Source organism: Neocloeon triangulifer, unplaced genomic scaffold, assembly GCF_031216515.1.
Source record: "Neocloeon triangulifer isolate White Clay Creek 2 clone unplaced genomic scaffold, ASM3121651v1 ptg000004l, whole genome shotgun sequence".
NCBI lineage: Eukaryota > Metazoa > Arthropoda > Insecta > Ephemeroptera > Baetidae > Neocloeon > Neocloeon triangulifer.
In genome coordinates this window covers 5,110,597-5,132,371 of record NW_026775547.1, presented here as the reverse complement: position 1 = coordinate 5,132,371, position 21,775 = coordinate 5,110,597, and the positions used below count along the sequence as shown (strand labels likewise).

At 35.2% G+C, this 21,775-nt stretch overlaps 1 protein-coding gene across 1 annotated transcript in view; it reads left to right on the top strand.

Annotated features, from left to right (window-relative positions):
• Positions 1 to 18,612, top strand: part of LOC132193334 (hemicentin-1-like) — a 161,779-nt gene extending 143,167 nt beyond the window's left edge. Inside the window, exons 10-14 of the mRNA XM_059613940.1 lie at positions 3,942 to 4,101; positions 5,738 to 6,031; positions 11,934 to 12,353; positions 12,950 to 13,342; positions 17,416 to 18,612. Of these exons, the coding sequence (XP_059469923.1) occupies positions 3,942 to 4,101; positions 5,738 to 6,031; positions 11,934 to 12,353; positions 12,950 to 13,342; positions 17,416 to 17,549 (1,401 nt within the window). The 3' untranslated portion in view covers positions 17,550 to 18,612. The remainder of the gene's footprint in view (positions 1 to 3,941; positions 4,102 to 5,737; positions 6,032 to 11,933; positions 12,354 to 12,949; positions 13,343 to 17,415) is intronic.
• The last annotated feature ends 3,163 nt before the right edge of the window (positions 18,613 to 21,775 follow it).

The following is a 21,775-nucleotide window of genomic DNA, read 5'->3' as shown; positions in this document are numbered from 1 at the left end:
TAATTCTTCAACTGCAACATTATATATACTTTATAATTTGATTCAAAATAATTTTTATTCATACAAAATTACTCAATTAAATATTATAAATTTAATATAAATTAAAAATTGTATTAAAACAAAAAATAAAAATATTATGGTATTAGTAAAAATTTTAATGTTTAATAAATGTTAAAAATTATAAACACAGTTTATTATATTTTAAAATTAGTAAAGAAATTTATTAAAATAAAATTAGTTAATTTTATTAGCTGCATTTATTTTATAATTGTTACACTAATACACCAAACTTATCAGCACTTGAATAATATTAGAAGAGTTTAGCAAAACCAAACTTCAAAGGGAAATTTCAACGGCGCATGCAGGTGATTAATTTAATATTTTACAACAGCAAACAGTCTGTTCGAAATAATTGGTGATTTGATTGCACTCGGCTGATTTCAACACCGGGCAGGTTTACTTTTTATGGCGCAAACATTTGATCATCAATGCACAAACAACAAATTTTGAACGTTCCTGCTAACACAATTTCGTTCATTGTTTTCCGCAACTGTAGCCGTTTGATCTAATAAATCCGGTCAAGTGAAATGATTAAACACACGTGAACGCATTTGTCTGGCTTTTAGTATAAAATTTTAGCAAATTATTAACAACAGAGAGTTGAAAATAGATGCAATTAACTACGATATTATTAAACAAATTACAATATTATCAAAATGTCTTCTTTTTTATATTAAATAATTTTGATAATAAAAGTTTTTATTGCGTTATATTCCAGCTGAATTAAATAAACTACGTCAAGTGATTCAATTATAATCATGCATGAAGGTTTGCGTTTTGATTTTCAACTGCGGCAATGATGGCGTATCGCACGTTTGGAATTCTTATCGTCCGATGTATAAAAATTACAGCCCGACATTAATTTAATTAAATACATCAAAGTTTACTGCCGGCGAGTGAGGAAGCGAAGACAGGACCCGCTTGACGTGCTGATATAGGAGATCCTTTATAACACACGTCTTGCGCCGGCTTTATGGGGCTCCGGCAGGCGGGCATCCATACCAATTAAGAGCATAAAGATTTTAATCGGTCGCTCGCAGTCGGTATAAAAGCGCGAGCTCTCTCGTAATGCGCCTGCACACACGCCAGATAACTGATTTTACGGCACGCCTTTTTGTCGCCCACATAAAAAGCTCCGACCATTTGACGAAGAGCGCGCGTCCTTCTCCTCTTTCCGGCGATGGCGCACGGAAAATTATTATCACGGGGAACCGCCAAAGATTAAGTTTGAATGAATTGAGAATTTATATTGGAGCCTTTTTTCAATATTGTAAAATAATGAACGAATGGGAATAAGGACTGAATAAAAAATTAAAATAAAAGTGCAGGAAAGTGTATTTTTTGAATTTGTTCTAAAAGTAAAGGCAATGAATGAGAGGGTGGAAAATGGATAGGGTAGAACTCCTTCTCTCTGATTGTGAGTTGAGCTGCTGGATTAGTAAAAATTGGATAAAAATGGCGCGGCTAGGTGGAGCGAGGGGCTATTGTGGTGTGAATTTGGAGCCACAAGAACCTATTCAACGACTGATGAGGCCAATTAATTAAACAACGTAAAAAGTGCCGAAAGCCACACGTCTTTGTAATTCTTGTAATTAAATTGCAAAACAAAAACTATTGAATTTAAAACAAAAACAAAATTAAGCAACAAAAGTGTAAACAAGAAGATTCAAACCCTTGGGCACAGCTTCTTGGTGAGAACGACACTCCTCTTGAAAAATTCCTCTCCGATCAGGCCCCAAAAACCGTCACTGTCATGCTTAAATTGCATTGTTTTCTTTGAAGAAATTGACACTCGAGGAGATGATCATGAAAGTAAAGAACTCAGGCTTTCCTAGTGATTAAATCTTTTTTTTTTTATTAAAAAAACAAATCGGCTCTAGCAGTTTCTGTCACGGTCTGTGACCCTATTTCATAATAAGCAAGAAAATTACCAAAACAAAAAGAGCGAATTAAAAAACAGCATTTTTTAACAATCAAAATCTTAAAGTAAGGTGAAAAGCCTGATTGTGAGTTCTTCACTTCCATTAAATTGTTCACGTGCAATTAAAAAAAGAAACAATTAAATTCAATATACATTCATACAAACTGTGCTATGCAAGCGAGAGCATGTACAAAAAGCCAGGCAGCTCCACGATCAAAAAATAATTTTTATTTTACCAGAGCCATTGATTTTAATTTTGCTGCCATCTTTAACAATTTATATCATCTATTCATGATATTCCTGAGTTAAAGTTCCTTTCCTAATTTGATTTTTATCCTTTGAATTTGAACACACAAAATTTCATTACTGAAATATATAAATCACGATTGAAAAATTCGCAATCATGAGAAGGATGGTAAATTTTCAAATATTTTGAACCATTGAATAAGCCTTGTTTCCCTTAAAAGTCAGAATTTCTCAATATGATTATGATTTCGCGGACAAAATTTTGTCTTTTTGTATGAATTTCTGAATAAATTATATTGCACGCGAGTGGCTTTTAAATAAATTGCAGCATGACATCACTAAAATGTATAGCTTGGATCACAAAGGCTGTGGAATAAATATTCATTAAATCGTTAATCCAATGATAGCAAAACACAAGAGCATTTCTCTACGCCGGGCATGATTGCCGAGCATCAAACTGGCAATATTATTTCATATTACCTGCTTCAATGTGTTGCACTTTGGTGGTAACGGCCCTCGGTTGGGCCGTTACACGTTTCGCGCCGCCGCGAGCGCCATTAAATTGCAGCGCCAGATAATATTCGACGCCGTAACTAATACGTTGTAGTTCATTATGCAAACGTGGCCGCCGCCGCCGTGTGTGCAACTGTCAAAACTGGTGCGCTGTAAATTTTACTGCTTGTCTGATGTGGTCAATGATCTATTGATTGCAGCCATAAAATTTTATGCGACAGCCCAGCGACACACTTATTGTGCGCGCCGTTTCCCCTTAGATTTATTGCCCCAATCATTGTTCGCCCATATTTTAGTTGCAAAATTTAGTCAGCTGCTATTCATGTGTGCAGAAAGCACGGAGAGTAAAAATATTTAAATATGAAAAAAGTTGCAATAAATATATAGCACTTTACTTATTTTTCTTACTTTTTTTATGGAAGCAACTTCTAGTTTGAATTTTAATTAAAATTTGTATTTTAAATTTTTTTTGATTAATAAACTGGAAATGAGACAGGCATTATTCATTTTTTTAATTCGCTCACTCTTTTTTACTCTCCATTTCAATGCATCCAAATGCACAATATTTTTCATCAATTCAACACTTAAAATAAATGAAGAAAAAACTTAAAATACATGAGAAGAATATTGGAAAAAGGGGTGAATAAAGAAATGACTCGAAAACACAAATGGACAATTGATCTTTGTAAGTTGTATCATTTCTGAGTAATCAATTATAAAATCTGATATCGAAAGTCTGTTTTGATTTTGGCGTTTAATTTCACATAAGAGATCTTGTCACAATTTTTTCAGGATACATGATTTTAATTGAATTTTTTTTGCATTAATCAATCTCGAGACCGTTTCAAATATTGGGGCCTGAAATTTTTACCATGAAATAAAAGCAAAAAATTATATAATTATTCAAAATCGCCACAACTAAAGGATAATTCAGGGAAACGATTAATTCTGTAAAAAAATTACAGAAAAAAATTTAATTATTATTTTTGTTCTTTATTAGCGTAATTGTTAAATAATTGAAATATGGAAAAATATCACTGGTGATAAATTGTTGAGAGGATAAATTTGCACTGTTCGATAAAATGGCATCACCATTAGTGCATTAGTTAAGATTTTGATGAAATTGGGAAAATAAAGAAACTCTTGTATCGTTTTTATCATTAAATAACACTAATTAACATTCTTTCCAATATGTCTGCAGGAAAATCCACTTTGGCAGGACGCGGAAAAAGGCGTCATCATGGGCGACAAGCGACTTTTGCTCAAATCCGTTTCTCGGTCTGCTGCCGGCGCTTACCAGTGCGTGGCCTCGAACAGCGAAGGCTCTTCCAGAAGCGAACCTGCCCACCTCAAAGTTCTCTGTGAGTTACAAACTTTCAAGCAAATACCAGTTTAACACACAAAATCGTTAAAAAAAACCTTGTTTATTTGCCCTTTGAGAAGAAACAGAAAGCACTGGTCAAAGTAAAAGCCAAATTACAGGCTCACGTTTAACCGGGGAAAAATAGCCGTTGTTATTTGGCAAACACATATCTCGGGGAAAAAAGCAGTTGAGAGAGAAGGGTTGAGCGCGTTTCCAAAGGGGAAACACGACAGCTTAATTAGGCCGCTGTGTCGCAGAGATATGACATGCGTTGGCTCTGCAGAAGAAAAGCAGTGGCCCTCTCGCTTTTTGTCGAAGCCTTTGAGAAACGCGCATAACGTAATAAAACACATCACACACAACCTCAGCTACTCTGCCTGGCTCTCTTTGGCCGCCGCAGCTCGAGTGATGACTCGGCAAAAGCCTATCTCGGCTCGGCGGCTGCTTTGTTTACGTTTTCAGCTCGCAAATTATATTCTCTCGCTTCTCGACCGCACCTCCCGCTCTAATCAATTATTCATCACGTCCGAGCGCAGTTTTGCTTCGCTGAGCACCACGGTCTTCATGCGTCGTTTGGATTTACGATAAAAATATGGGGCGGAGATCGACCGGCCAGCGAACCTTAGATTCCTAAATGGACGCTGCTTTGACAGGACTAGACTTGAGCCATTTTCATAAAATTGGAGGGAAAACTATAACGTTGTAATTCCAAATAACGTTTTTTTTTTTCTTCAAGGTAGGCAAGGAGTTTAAAAACACTTTTGAATATTCAACTCTCTGTTGGAATTCCAACAAAAATTAATATTTATTTAAAGGAATTTAAAGCGCTTAAAATTAAAAAGCACGTTCATTGAAATGGTTATATAATCTATAGGGAACAGAAGTTTTTAAGGTGTTAAATAATTTTCAAAACGTTAGTCAAATATTTCATTCAAAATTTCATGTCAGAATTCTAAACAAACATTTCAGCAAAGCAGATTTTTTATAATAAAATCCATAATTTATCAAATTTTAATTTGATATTGCTTCCAAATTTCCATATATTAGATGTTCTTTGACTTTAAAAAATAATAATACTTTTGAATAATGTTTAAAATTGTGATTAATTTCTATTTTACCATCAATCCAAGATTTTTTTGTAAATATTGGCAATTTCTTCTTTTAAATAAGAGAATCAGTTATAATTTATATATACATATAATACTAGTTTTCTATTATTGTTAGCACATTTGTTAAATTTTTTTTGCATTATTTTTTATCATAAAACTTTTTTTTTATTTTCAAATTATTTTTATTTACTATTTTTACTGATAAAATTAATTATATTGCTGGTTAGTGTTAAATTTCTTTTAAAGAAATTTCAAACCTTTAAGATTTTATAATTTTAGCAACATTGTTATATACTAATTCTGTGTTGACAAATCAATATGATATTCTTCGTTCGAGGAATCTAGCTTGCTCTTTCATTTGTATTTTTCATAATAATGATAAGCAAAATTATTAATTTGAATTTGATATTTATATTACAACAAAATTCATGTAATTACATATTTCATTACTTTAAATCAAGAATAAAACCAATATTTTCCTTTATTAAATTTTATTTTATTAATTCCACAAATATTTTGTTGCAGTTGCCCCTGGTTGCAAGGGAGTGGGTCAGCTGCAAATGGGAGCCCTTCGGCACGAGACGATCGGCGTGCGTTGCGAGGTGGAAGCCGACCCGCCCATGGTGAGGTTCAGCTGGACCTACAATCGTTCTAGGGACGTCCTGCACGTTCCTGGGGCGCGGGTGCACTCGAGCGGACTCACCTCGACCCTCGACTACACGCCCGTGAGCGACGTCGACTTCGGCACCCTCGCGTGTTGGGCGAGCAACTCCATAGGCCGGCAGAAGGTGCCCTGTCTGTTCCACATTGTGCCTGCGAGTGAGTATCGACTTCTCTTGTAATCCTCTTTTGACGCCGAGTGATGCCGGTTTATTACTTTTCGTCAGAAAAAAGGCCGGATTTTTATGGCCGGAACTTTGGTTTATTGTCTTTTTATTTTGATGGCGGAATTCGTTTGGCAAGCGTACGATTGAAGGTGATTCGGTGCAGCAGTAAGGTTTAAAAAGATGTTAAAGAAATTTAGCCCAGTTAATCGGAAGGCAATTCTTTTTTGCAATTACTTTAGTCCTAGATTTACTATAGCGAGATAAATATAAAATTCTTCGCATCAGTTTCAAAAAGAAAAAAAAGCCTCAAATTACTTGCATTTAAATTAAATTTCCAACCGGTTATTTGGCAAAGAACTGATTTTAAAGTGATAATTTTTATTTTATTTTATAAAACTCAATCTTCCACCCGTTCAAACTGAAAAAAGCAGGGAACTTCAGATTTCATTAATATTAAAAAAAAGAGTTTTCTACAAATTGTTTGAAAAGCATTTGGCTTTAAAGTGGTGTTTTAAACAGTTTGAATAAATTAGATCATATATTTTGATCTTAAATTTATTCATGGGCATTCCAATGGACTAAAAAGATGCTTTTCTTAACCGTAAATTTATTTTGAATGAAACAATTTTGATCAAATTTCAATTATTTCTAGTTTATGGTCAAGATTTTCTCAATTCAAGTCCATGTTCTTAAATCAAACCTTCCAAAAATGATAAAATCTCAATTTCTTCTAGAATTAGCAGACTGGTGGATAAATTACTTTATGATTCACTACAAATTCATTTTGAGAACAAATCTTAATATTAATTGCGCCATTTTGATGCAAGTTATTTTAAAATCAGAACGACCCATTCAATTTTTCAAGACAAAAATAAAATATTAAATATAAACATGATTTTTTTCAACTCAATCAAAACTTTGATTCTTTTAAATCCAGACTCTTTTCAACAATCAAGTAATTTTAAACGCCGTTTGAAAAAACCAAATCGGATCATTAATTTTATTTAAATAATTAGGAAAATTTTTCCTATAAGAAAGGCACCAAAAATAAATACTTTCTTTATAAGCTGCAAGTGAAACGCTGGCGATTTCATTGTCACTGAGACTGTTATATTGCTGCGGTACATATAATTTCAACTTCTAATTTCTGCGATGCGGCAAAAACCTTATCCACCAGCACTGACACATAAATCTCTCGGGCACACAAAGCTCACAATAAAGCTATTTGCCGATTCAATAGAATCTCAGTCGCCGATAAAGCGCGTCCTAAAAATCGGACATAAAAGTTTTGAGTAAAAAATTGGCCGCGCTCGCTCCCGGAGGAGAGGAGGCGATTTTTGCGGCGGCCGCAGATTTATGGTTTGGGCAGCACATGCGCCATCCCCGGGAAAGAGAGATGTTGGCGCAACGCGCTATAAATCCATAAAGATCAGGTCGTTCAGATAAGCTGCTAATAACAGGCCGGCCGACAGGTCCTAAGTCTCGCATTGTATCGTCGGCCCCCTTCTGGAGAACTGCCCAAGTCGAGCGGCGTCGAGGGGCCGAAGCTGTCCCTCGAGAGGCGAAGGCACCCCTTTTCGAGTGGGGCTGCGTTGGGCGCCAACTTGGCCCATACATCACTCTCCGAACGCCAATTAAATGAGCTGCATCTGGCCTGAGCTAACTTTGAACGTTATTGATACTTTGACTTTCGCCGCCGCCGCCGCGCCGACTGATGGAAATCACGCCCTCGATTTTTACTGCAGCCGGGGGTTAATTGATTGATGAGTTTTGGAGCCACGCAAAGATATATAAAGAGCCTTTTTAGGATCAAACGGCTTCAACTTTCCAGTACGTGTGATGGAGAACAACCAGCTGACGGGCCTGTTGTAGTGAAAGTTTTTTGTTGTTAGAAATTCTCACAACGAAAGAATGAGAAAAGCTTAACAAAATTTCGAATAAAAAGCGTCTTTCATGGAATAATTTTTGTCGATTCAAAAGTATTCTCTTTAGTACAGTAAAAATTAAAATCATACCGCAGAGAATGAATGATTATCAACTTAGACCTTTTACTTTCAACGGGAGACTTTTCAACTTATTAATTAAAATAAGGTTTTTCATTCATAACAAAAATTGATTGTTTTTCCTCCATAAACTTTTATTAAAATATTAATTTATATAATCAATTATCATCTTCATGCTCTTAGTGCACAAATTAATTTCCGATTTTTATTAGAAAATCTGCAAAATATTTTTTAAAGGATATTAAGTGTTTAAAACAATTTTAGTTTTAAAAATAAATATCAACAATTAATATCATATTTAAAATTCTTAGGAAGTTTCAAATTTATATAGCAAAAGAGTGTAAAAGTATTAAGGTTTTTTCTTTTCATTCAATTACATACCTGAATGAAAAAATTTAAACCGGGTATTCCGGGTATTCTATTAGAATTATCTTAATTTTTAAATATTAAACAATAATTTGAATCTGACCGTTTCTTTTATTCTCCATTCAGTGATCAGTCATTAAGTTACTAATTATTGAAAATCTGTTTGGTCTATTTTAAAATTCAACTGTTTTCTCATCGTTATTTGTATAAATAAGCAGGCCCCTTCAGAGGAGGCCCTGATGGAGTCGCGGATGAGCGATTAATGCGGTGCGGCTGCTGGGCCAAATTGAAATCTCGCTCACTCTCTTTTTCTCCCTCGCACGTCTGCCGCTGGCCGAGTGAAAAATGGCAGAAATGTGTTGTCAGTCCGATCGCATGCGGGTGCGCTTTGATTTATATTCGCGTAAAAAAAAACAAAAAAAAAATCAACGAAATTCCGCCCGCAGATGCAAATCCTAGCATTTTGCATAATTCAAATCATGGCACTCAGCCACAAAGTGCGCGCACGCCGCGCTGCTGTCGAAATGAGAAATAAATTTAAATAATATTAAATTTTATGCCCGAACAGCACGACGCGCTCTGTAGTGATTTTATGCGCCCTCATTATTCCGATTTGGCGGGTGTCGTTTTGCGTTTTGCTCTATTCGTAGCGATTGTATAATCGAAAATCTCAAATAGAAACACGGTTTAACCTGCATTCAGTTTTAGAGCATCCTTTCATCATTTTGCACAGAAGCGGAAAATGATTTGTAATTTCGTCTCACACAATAGAATTCAATTCTAAGCTCTGAAGATTTAAATTTAAATAGGATAATTAATTGTATTTTGTAAAATTACACTCTCAGAAATTTACAATGGACCTTGACGAATTCAATCATTCCTGCTTTGAATTTGGTAACGACTTTTTTTAACATTATTTTCTTAAAGAAATTATTAAGATTTTCTGAGTTTTTTTTTTTCATTTTAATTTATCTTGGGAATTTTAATTTTTTTTTTCTAATTTTTTCACATAAATTTTAGATTTTGTAAAGTAATTGACGGTTTGTATTCAATGATTAATAGATATAGTCGTATGATTATGTAATTATAAATATTTTATGGAATAATGCTCATCACTCATCAGGTACCACACAACCATTTAAAATGCACAATTATATTATATTTATCCGTTTGTCAAAAATGCAAACCAGGATGGTTTATATTAAAAATTAAACATTCTACCTCTTTTGTCCTTTACACAACTATACTGTTTTATTTTAATACAATTATATGCAGGTAAAATAATTACTTTGCATTTCAAACAAAATATAAAATAAATTAATTATTAAATGGTTATAACAGAAAATCATATGTTGACGGAAACAAAAAAATGTTAAAGTAAAAAATTTAACATGTTTTATGTTAAATCTTTGACTTAGTAATTTAAAAATAATATTCATATTAGTATTTTTCTTATTTTTTTCCTCCCTAATTTTAACTTGCCGTAAACTAACATTTTAACTTTAAATTCAGGAGCCAACATACAAATATATCACAAGTTTAAATATATTGATAAAATTTAGTATTTTCCCGGAGGTAATATACTTTCTAGATTGAGACGGGGGTGCCATTGTATAATTTGGGCAAAACACGCCACTCTATCTGCTCGCGATTCGATACAGTCTGCGCTTGTTCACAAAGTGGCGGCCGGGCTGAAAGAGTTCATACATCATACGGAGCAAACAGGAGCGCGGCAGCAATTTTCTCGCGCGTTGCTACTTTTTCGTGGCAATTTCGGAATCGGCAAAAACGTGTAATAGCTCACGCGCTCCCGAGAAAAGCAGTCAGCAAAGGTGAAATATGAAAGATTGATTCACTGCAGCCGCCGGGGGCAGATTATATATTTTTTTGGTCCTCGGAGGAACACCCGCACAATAACAAGCACCTCCATCTCGATGTCATTTTTCATTTCTTCAATACCGGGACGAGAGAGAGGCCCCGTGTTATTATATTTGCGCTTTTCACGGGCGCTGCTTTTTATTTCGAGGCGCGCGCGGCGTTTGTATAAAGACAAGATAAATGAGGCCCCCGTGGAGTGATGATAATGTTTGTCCTTTTATAGTGTGACGAGAGCGCCGGCAAACAACAGCCCCATCGAGTTTTGTTAAGCCCACAAATTTCCCTTTATGTCACTCGAGAGAGATTTAAAATTCAAGCTGCTCCGCTCAAGAAAATAACAATTCCGACGACTCTCCCTTTCTTTCTTTCTTTCGCTGCATCGCCCGTTTTCTATTTATTTATTTGCGAAACTCCATTTCCATGACAAGAGAGCGCAAACATCCCAGTGCGAGATCAGCATTTCTGGTCTCTCTGCTCGCTCGCACCTTTTCACTTTCTTTTTCCTCCGATCAAATCAGGCTGGCAATCGGCACCATTTCCACCTTTGCTCTCTCCAACTTTTTTCCTCCCGACGACACACCGCGCGCGGATTCCGCCTTCTTTTTGCCTTTCTCAGCTCGGCTGCCGAGATTAAAACTGAATTGCACTGCAGCTGGTTCGGCCGATCCTACGCTGCTGGATTAAGGTGAACTTCTCTCTATCTCTGATTGAGACACGGAATGAAACCTGATCTGATTTTTTGCTGCAGAAGCGAAAAAAATTCAATTACATTTGGGAATAGTGTTGGACAGTTTATTTTCTCTTATTTGCTATCAGATATAAATAAAATCAATGAATTTGGTGAAATTGGCCAAATATTATAAAATTAATTTCATATCAATTAATTCAGCATTAGCTGAGGCAAAATAATTTTCTTTAGTTATTGCAAAGTGTCTTTATTATGATTTTATCAAAATGCAATAACATCAAACATTCTGTATTGGAATATTTTAACTAATTTTTAATTTACTCCCACTCCCACAGCAAACTTAATTTTGAATTATGCAATTCAGAGTAAAGCATAAAAACGTGGTTCAACCGGTATAATTTATAAAAAAAAAAAATTCATTATTAAAAATCGTTCAAATTAAGATGAAAAAGAAGTTAATTTACTCAATGTCATTAATATAAATTATTAGACTTTTTGGAAATCTATTATTTATAAATTTTTCTTTATATTTTGCTCTTAATATCAATCTGAGAATAAAAATAAATCCTTTCTGACTGATTAAAATAAATTCAGGCAGAAATAAATTTGTGATGGATAAATGATAAAATATCTGTACCATTTTTATGAATAATTATTTGAAATTTCTTAAATATTCCAATAGTTTTTACTTTCTGTATTATACACTGTTTTAATATCTATTTTTAATAATCCAATTTACATTAAAATTTTTAACTCATCAATTTGACTTCAAGTTTTTAGATTGGGATCCTTTAAGTAAAGAACATTTTCAAATTTTGTAATTAATTTCGGCATCACTCGTAAATTGTACCTCTAATTATAGTGATATGACCTTTACATTACTTTCCACGTTATCTTTTATTTTGCTTTCACGCCACTTATAATTATGGGCACCCTTTTTGCCCGTGTTGACCTGACAGAAACGCCGCGGCCCCCGGAACAATGCACCATCACCAACAGCAGCTCGGCGCCCTCAGGTCTTGAAGTGGTCTGCATTGCTGGCGAGGACGGCGGTTTGCCGCAGTACTTTGTCCTCGAGGTGTCCGAAGCGAGGAACAACCCTCTAGACAGGCGGAGGGACGACTCGGATCCGGACTCGGAAGACTCGGACGAACAGGTGGTGTCGGTGGGAGCGGCCGTGCAGGCGGACGGACCTGCCGGGCTGACGCCCATCAGCAGGGTCGTTTCTCCGGAGCCTAAGTTTTTCCTGGAGAACTTGGACCCGGGGAGGAAGTACGATTTGTCGGTTTACGCGGCCAACGCGAGGGGCAAGAGTGAAGTCGTGCTTCTGCCCAAGGTCAGGGTGTTTGCTTCGGAGGAGCACCGACTGGCTAGCACAGGTAGGAACCATCTTTTCAAAAATATTGAATGAAAAAGAAAGAATGTGACATACAAATTACAAAACATTTAAAAATTAAATATTTTCCAAGTAAATATATTATATTATTTGAAACATAGACTTATACTTATTATTTTTTATATTTTGTTGAATTATTCATTTAAATTTAAATTTTTATTCATTATAATATATTAATGTCACGCACCACATTCCAAATTGTTTTGTAAAATTCTCTAAGTTAAGTTGAAGTTGTACTTAAATGAGTTTCAAATAAAAGAATAAATTTTCTGATATTTGTGTAACTTAAAAGGCGAAACCCATTTGGATACTATTTTTGGACTTAGAATATTTTCGGTTGGTGATATATTATACTATTATGTAAAGACAGAAACATCAAACATCATTGATAAATTGAAGAATTAATAATAATAATATTAACAGATAATTTGCTGTTGATTTGGCTGAGAAAAAGAAAGTTATTTTTTGAGAGATTACATTAAACGCGGATTTGATCAATTAATAAAATCATAGAATTTGAAAAATAAGACATCTTTATTGTATCCAGTAATTTTTAAAGAAATAAACCCGCTTTTTTAGGCAACACAGTTGTAGACGAAGTGGCTCAACCTGCCGCTCTAGTTTTGGGTGCACTTGTGGCCGTAGCCTCGCTGGCCCTGTGCTGCCTATTCGCAGCCGTGGCCACCGTACTTTGCCGGCAACGCCGCTCGAGCCGGCCGCGAGCAGCCGTCAAGCCGCCAGCCCCTGAGGAGGAAAAGCCGTCGGTCGAGTTGAGCGTCATCAGCGCCCCTGCCACTGTCAGGCCGCACCGACACCTGCCCACGCAGCGCAGAAGTCAGGTCGAGGCTGAAATGTGTCAGCAGCACGAGGCCTTGCTGGCCAAGGAGGCCGCGGTGGGGCCGGTTCACCCACCCCCGCCGCAGGAAGTGTGCGGCACCTGGAGAAGAAGTAAAGGGGAACTTCCTCGAATCGGTAAGAGCACCTTCTTTATTTTATTATCATTATTTTTAAATTATAAAAAAAAAAAAAAATACTTACTTTGATTGAGATAAAATCGCGTTCAAAAAATTTTTAAATTTGCACAAACAATCCTATGAGTTTCATCAAAAGATCATCTTTTCACGCCAAAAGCATTTAAACTTTGTGGCACTGACTTTGTTGTTACGTCTTGCCCATCACGTCGTGAACCTCTCTTTTAGCGACTTGTTCGACAGAGGTGCTGGCGTTTTTCTTTAATTCAAGTATGACTGAATTTGTGAAATAAAAAATAAAAAAATAAAAATTTTATAGGAAATTGACACTCAAGGAGATGATATATGGAAGTAAAAAACGTAGCCTCGCTGTTAAAAAGAGGAATGAGCCTCAGTTCTTCACTGCCAAAAATAATAATATCAAATTTGGTCAATTAAGCAATTTAATATGTATTTTGATAAACTGTCCTCTTGAGGTATTAAAATTCTGCGTTTCATCAACCAGACTTGCGAATTGTTCAACTGCGATTTATATTCCATCATTTCTACAAAGAACTTGGTGCACTCTCAATTAACCAAAGAAAAAATTTAGCGAGGATAGGAGTTTTCGAATCAAATTGATTTTTCTTTTTTGTAGCACAATTATCTAGATTGAAGGATTGTTTATATGTTGATTGAATTAAAAAAAACGGTATTTCCACAATGGGATTTTATTTTTGCACAGGATGAACTTAACTAAACAACCTTCTGTTCAATGCATTTGTTTTTCATCACAAAAAAAAAAACATTAATTGGCAATCGAATCCAGTTCTAAAGAAAAAAACTTTACGAGTGGCTTTAGATTTCATTAAAACGCAGAATAATTGGATTTGTTTTTTGATTAATCAACTAGTGTTTTACTCTATCTCTATAAAAATATAGCGCAAGTGGTTGAAATAATAGGGAGTTTTATCGATAATTTCTGAAGTGGGCGATCAGATTTGAATCTGCGTCTAGTGGGTGGCTAATTGGCGAACGAAAAGTGGCAATTGCGTGGAAGGAAAAGTTTCTGCGCCAATAAAACAGCGCCCATTCAGGATGGGAAATGAAAATGAATAAATTAATGGCCGCCTTTTAAAAGATGGATTTAAATAAACACGTCGGGGAGGCAACGAGAAAGAGAGCGGCCGTGGCAGGCGAAAACTTTTTAGCGTCGGCGAGAGAGGGAAAGAGGAAAGTTATGAATTAATTTTGAAACTCGCACACTCGCGAATTGTACGACGTGGAAAAGTTGGACGCGCGCGTATTGTGTTTCTGGCTGTAACGTTAATGGAATTCCATTGCGGCGCTCCAAAGAAGAGCAGAAGAAGCTGTTTTTTAACAATTTTAACCAAAGCAAGGAAAAAACACTCTTGGAAGATAAATTAATTTCTTGAGGCAGCAATAATGTAAGGAATTTCGAATTTCCTTGAATATTTTATTTGATCCGTTGCTTTTATGTGTCGATAAAGTGGACAAAATTTGTCAATGCTTTCAAAAATTTATAAATCTACTTTCGTGCAGTTTTTTTCATTAAATGCAAACAAGCAAAAGATTTCATGAAAAATTGAAACCGGGAAAACTTCCTTGCAAAGAAAAATGAAAAAAATAAATAAATAAAAGGACAACCAACCTCAAATTGGAATTTATAAAAAATTAAAAATTAATTTGGGAGAATTTAATTTGTAACCAAATAATTTTAATAATCTACTAGCAGACTGCAGGTCGCCTTTTGGGGTCAGTTGTCCTTTTATTTATTTATTTATTTTTTTTTTTTCATTTTTCTTTGCAACTTGCAACGAGATTCGCCCGGTTTGAACTCTTCAGCTTTTTTTTATTGCCTTGGTCTTGGTGAGAAATTTCTATTTATTTCAAAAAGAGACAATTTTTATGTTTGAATTTTAATAGAAAAATTATGAAGTAAAATTGTTATTGGTAAGATAGAATTCCATTTTAGCAAGTTATTTATTATATTTTGATGAATATATTTTAATTATTATTTTACTATTTAATTTTTTTCATCATAACAAACCAACTTCAGACAGAATTAAGAGAAAGAAAGAAACAAAGATTTTTTTATTTAACATAAAAAAAAATATATATAAAACAAATATAAAAAGCAATTTCCAACCTGTTGTCTCAAAGCTTAATATTCTAAAATATATACAATTCAAACTTTTTTTGCTTTCATATTTAATTTTTTTTTATATGAATTTATTTTTAAAATACAAACTTTGTTAATGTTTGTAGAGCGAAAGGGCCGTTGCTACGTTTGTATAATTTAATATAAGTTTCACGCTTCGCTTTCGGTCTCCTCTGCCATTTTCATCTTCCGACCTCAGCAGAACTTTCTCGGAAAGAAATCTCGCCCCACGTCCTGAGTGACACGCTAAAAATTTGCACTCTCCAACTTTGGTGTGCGACCGCATGCAGCACACACACTCCTGGCACTGCACACATATCTCCTTCCACAATAGATCGAGAGGCCAAACTTAGTTGCTTGCTTAGGCCGCACTACTTCATAGGGTTGAATTCAAACAGCAACGGCAAACACCGCGCAAACTTTTGCCCTTCTCAAGTTTAAATCCAGCCCCGGATATAATTAAAATAAACTCTTCGGCGTGCGCGACTCATTTCTCTCGCTGACGAGAACAAAAGCCACCTTGTGTTGAGGAACTCGTTGGCGCAGATTGCATTCAGCGATAATGTGCTTTTGAGAGCGTGTTAGTGTCACTCGGCAACAATCGTTGGCCAACAATTGAATTAGGTTCCGTTCCAGTTGCGAGGACGAGAAAAAGCAGCACCGGCGTCTTAGCACCTTTGCCCTCTGTGCAAACATTCACAGCCAAAGTTCGCACTGTGTTTGCCTTCGCTAGCTCTCGGCAACTGCGAGAAAGAGAAAAAACGACGATTGCTTTGTCTCTTCTCTCGAGCAATTATGCCGACGAGTTAGAGAGCAAAGTAAGTAGAGTCTTTTGTGGAACCCAGAAGTGCAGATGCGAGCGTGAAAGTAGTGCGTGTTCGCGACATTTTTGCACGCCCAGTGCCCCTTGGTGATTTTCACTCGGCGAGCAAGTTTTGTAATTTTCTTCCAAAATGAAAAAGCCGGAAAATTGCTCTGCGTCTCCCATTCTGATACGGTAATAACGTTAGATTCGTTTCGTGGGATGTTCACTTCTCTGCAATTTCAAAATCTAATTTTTTCTGTCATTATTAAAAATTTTAATTTTTTTTCAATTATTTCACAAAGAGAGATTTTAAATAATAAAGAATGGAACGAATAAATTAAATGTTTTGTGAGTAGAAGGAATAGAGCAATTTTTACTGAGCAAAGGACAGACAACTCTTCTTTGAATTAAAAGTCCACAAAATTAATTTAATTTTTTTAAACTTCATTACAGTCAGTTTTTATTCTCAAAATTTTGGACTATTCAATTTGATATTTCTATCAGAATATAGTTGGCTTTTAGTTAACCTTTCTTAAAAATTGTTTATACAATCAATCTTAATTCGAAAAAGAAAATAATTCCCAAAGTACTATTTCGCTTTTTCGGGGGTTGAAAATGCAATACAGCATATCGGACCACGATTGTGCATTGAACCCCTAAAAGTGTGAGGTAGTTCTTTTGGAATTATTTTCTTTTTTAATTAAGAATGTCAGGGGAGTGTTGACCATCTTGGATTACAATCAATCTTATTTCTATTAATTTAGCGCCTCGGAAAGTCTCCTAGAAATGATATTGAATTAAAAATAGTTTTAATTTTCGTCAGAATTTCGACTTTTTTAAAAATAAAAATAGACTGCTGTTTACCTTAACATTTAGCTCATTATTATTATCATCATTATTATTTTAATTATTAATTTTTTTTTTTTTTTAGTTTAAAATCATTTTCTTTTTATCCAACTTTATTGTATCTTTGAATGAAAAAACTGTGTAACACAATAAAAATTAAGTTTTTTCAATAGGTGATCATCAAGTATAAAACCAATATATAATTGCATTTTTTCAAGCTTCAATTAATTTGTCTTTGATATATTTCTTGTTTTTGTTTCAGTTGAGCCCGATCTGATCGTTTCCAAGGCCGAGGTTGTTCTCCACCTTCAGAATTCCGGTCTGGCTTCGAAAACGATACCGGCCGAAATGTGCATCGAGTTTCTCAGCAACTCCGAGCAAATCACGCAAATCTAAGAAGTGTTTGTTCAAGAAAAACACTTGTGACTGTTAAAAAAAACTGCATTTAGATTCGGCGCAACAGCCGTACATAAAAAAGGAGCTCCGAAGTGGTCTGAAAAACAACGTTCTCCCGAATCAGTGTGCCAGGAAAAAATGTTGGAGAGAGAAAAAGTGTATTTTTGTTAAATGTGCTTGTTGGACTGAAACGGATTCTACAAGTGCTATAAAGAAAGAAAGACGCTTTTAAGGCGCGCGCCAAATGCTCAAATGTGGTCCAATGGACATAAGAACTTTATTGCCGACGACCCTCTCCGAAATTCGCTAAAGATTTGTTGAATGGAAGCCAAAAGATTTTATCTCTCTCGAGCTGATTAAAGTCTATGTATTATAAAAATATTTATTTGTATGCTAATGTGCAAAAATGTTCCCAGTGCGTGGAAAGATATATACGAACACTTGTTCTTATTACCATTTGCGATTGAAATTTTATAAAGAAACACGAAAAATTGTCTTTATAGTTGATAGTAAAAGAAGATTTTATTAGAATAACCCGCACGGAATCTCCTGACAAAAATAACATTTGCTGTCTCAATACCAAGAAATGAACTCACACAAATTTCGTAGCAAATTTATCGTTTACGTGTATATTTATGTATGATGTACAAATTAATTTATGTAGCCACTTTGTGTTGCCTTACTTAAAAAAATTTTGCTGAAAGTCACGCAGAATTCCTCAAAAGTCTTTTTGCGAATCAGAGTTAATTATTCTCTTTGAAGTTTGCTGCCAAATTAAGTTTCCGTCTCCAGTTTCTCTCTTTTGCCAAGCTCAAAAAAATGCTCAACAGTGTGTGAAAAAATGGTACGCAACACCAACTACATTCTGCGTGGCTTGCTATCTTTTTTTCCACTTGTAAAACGTTTTTTGTTGTGGAAAAATCCGACATTCACCGTTTTCGTTCTTCTTGACGCAAAACAGGGCAGAGCCAACTGCGAAAAAAATCTCCGAGCGCGCTTGACGCGAGGGAAGTTGTGTTTGGTGTAACAAACAGCAATTAAAGCAATGGCTTAGAAAATACGACTGCTGCGTCTTTTTCTTTTTTTGCCTCCCTGGGTCTCATCCCGCCGCTTTCCAATTCCTTTTGATCCCGCAAATTGAAAAACCTCATTTTCCAGAGCGGGGTTTCAAGAAATTTTGAATGGAGAGAGAAAAAACACAATTTCAATTTTAGTTGTTCACTTCTTAATTGAAAAAAAAGCAGTGCACGCTTTCCTTTCTTTCTTTCCTTCTTTTCATCTCCTGCTTTTTCGCACACATCGGTCGGATGCTGAACTCGACTCTCTAGATTGATGATTGCTCCAGTCGTCGTTTGGTCGGCCTCGGCGCAGCCCCTGGGAATCAGGAAATCAGTGTCTACAACGCACGCAACGATGTTAACACCTGCGACCGCCGTCGCTCCGCCAACCTATAACCATAATTGCTTTCGGTGCTGATTGATAAAGCGTCGCTTCTTCTCTCGGGGGACGAGGCGTAAAATTTTTCATCGCACTTAGATCGCTTGTCCGCAAGAAAGAGAAAGCAATTATTTATCTTCTTTCCGTTCCAGAGAACACATTAAAAAAGAAATTAATTATCTGTGCCTACAAGCAAGATGAGTGAAAGGATTAACGCCAGTCGGTACTAAAACAGTCACATTCACAGAAATAAAACACTTAATTTTGATTTTCCATTCATAAAGTTAACGGTTCTTGAAAATTGTATAACATGACTGCTGCGAAATGATTTAGCCAATAATGAAGAAAATTAAAGCACTTAATTTAGCTTTATTTTATTGCTTATCCTATTCTATTTTTTATATTTATCAATAAAAGTGAGTTTTAGAACACATAAGGACGAACAAAACGCACCTTTTTATAATAATTAAGAGCTATTAAATAAATAAACAAGTATATTAAATCAGAACTAATATTATGATCATTATTCATCATCAAAATCCTTCATTTTCTCTCATTAGATCTACAAATTTACAGGGTCTTTATAAAATTTTGAAAAATTTATTATCCAATGAATCTCCAATCAAAAAATCATATCGTTCCGACAAAATATTTTCAGTCAAAAGCGTCAAACCCATGAGAGGAGGAGCAGCGATCATGAATCAGGAAGCAGCAAAAGAAGTCACCTCTCTTGCACTTTATGCATCCCATGTATAAATAATAAAAATGGATTGACCTAAATTTCGTGATAAACGCGCGCAACTGCGGGTTAAAGGCGAAGTGAGCATAGAAAAGAGAGAGACGAGTCTTTTAATGCATCACGGATGGGAGGCATTTTTCTCGAGATGGAGTCACGTGCTTCAATAACACGGTGTACCCTACCTCGTCTCACAAACATATAGAAAAGTACATATAGTGTTGGTTGTGCGCGCCGGCAAAATTGAGTTCGCCGAGCAGCAGCCAATCAGAATGGGCACTCGTGCGAATCTGCATCGGAGAGCAGCGCCGGCGGCAGCGCCACTTCACATCACACTTTTTCATCGTGTCGCGTTTTCTGTTTTTATTGACGCCGGGTCAGAGAGTGCACCGACGGGAAATACATATATATTTATTTATCTCTGGTATAATAAAAATAGGTAGAGAGAGAGAAAGAGCGATCCTTCAACTTTTTCGCGGATGCTCTCTGCAATAAATTAGACACAATTCTTGACTTGTGATTAATGGCCAATTGCAAAAGCTACCTTGCTTTTATGCACTTCTCCTCGGTGGCATATCTAGGTCGATTATCTTTATTTCTCAGCAGACGTTTATATCCTTCGACGTGAATGTGAAATGTAAAATCAAGATCGCTCCAAAACGCTTTGACATGTATGGAGAGAAGAGAACGAATGTTGAAATGCAATTGACAAAATAACTTGCTTCCTAGGAAAATGAAAAATTGTTCTCAACACGTAAATTATTATTTGATTTTAACATGATTAATTAATATTAAAAGACTTAATCTTCTTGCTTATTCTTAATCAAAATTTATAACTGCTGAATTTTTGCCTAAATATTTTTCACATTTTTTGCATGAGGTTAATAAAAAAATGAGACCTTTTATGATTTAAAATTTTGACATAAACAACAAAATCTTACTTATAATATGCTCTTTATTTTTTACTCATCAACTGGAAAGCAGACCGCGTCTCTTGGCGAAAATAATAATATGTATTAATGTTCTAGAGAGATGCGCTCATGTGTGTGCGAGACGCTCCAGAGCAATTCTGTGTGTAAATTATATGGCTCTTAAACAGAGCAGTGCAATTTGCATATTGGAAAGACCAGAGTCCTTGAGTTAGGTCCGGAAGGAGCGCGTGGGCAATTAGACCAAGTGCTACGATAAGGGCCCTTTTCCAACAAAAGTCCTCGTGGTTGTGACAACAAGCAGCGCAAAGTTTTGCCCTGGTCTTATTTTACTTTCAGATCCAGATTTCCAAAAGCGAAATTTGTGAATTATGAACTGCAACCATTGTGAAGATAATTTACAATAAATAACAAGAAATGGTAAAAACAATAAGTTTCTTTTGTCCGAGATGAAAAATAGAAGAGACTCACTGCGGCGGATGGGGTCTTTTTGATCTCGGAAGTTTTAGCAAAATTTTTGCTAGTGGTGATGCCTTTTTGTCCTACAATCTCTTTTTCTTAAATAATTGTTTTTCAAAAATTGAATGTAACAATGTATTTGTAACAATGTGGACAAATAAAGAACAACAATGATAATAAAAAAAAAAAACGAGACCTGGGCTATCCAAAAGTCTCACCCTGCTCAGGCTAATTATTCCACCAATAAGTGATTCGGATCGCAAGCTAAATTAGTCTAGGCCTGGTTTGGCTTTTGGTATGTCCAACCGGTCTAGCCCCAATAAAATATTTAACACAATTATGTTCAGCAAAGATAAAAAAAATAATCCTTGTAATTACATTCAATTTCAGATAATTAATTAATTAAAGTATTTAATTCAAAGATATTAGATAAATTTCAAATTATGTTAAAAAAAATACTTGAAAGCTTTCCTCTCTTGTTGATAATGAATAAAAATGTACTTTTATTAAATTATCTAAAATTGCTTTTCCCTAATGATTTTTTCAGTCATTAAGTGAAGAAAATTATTTCTGATTCTCTTTTCCTACAAATCAAAAAATGATTTAAAAACACAACCAAACAAAATATTCAACACACCATGAGATTTTGTATCCGCCTTAAATTT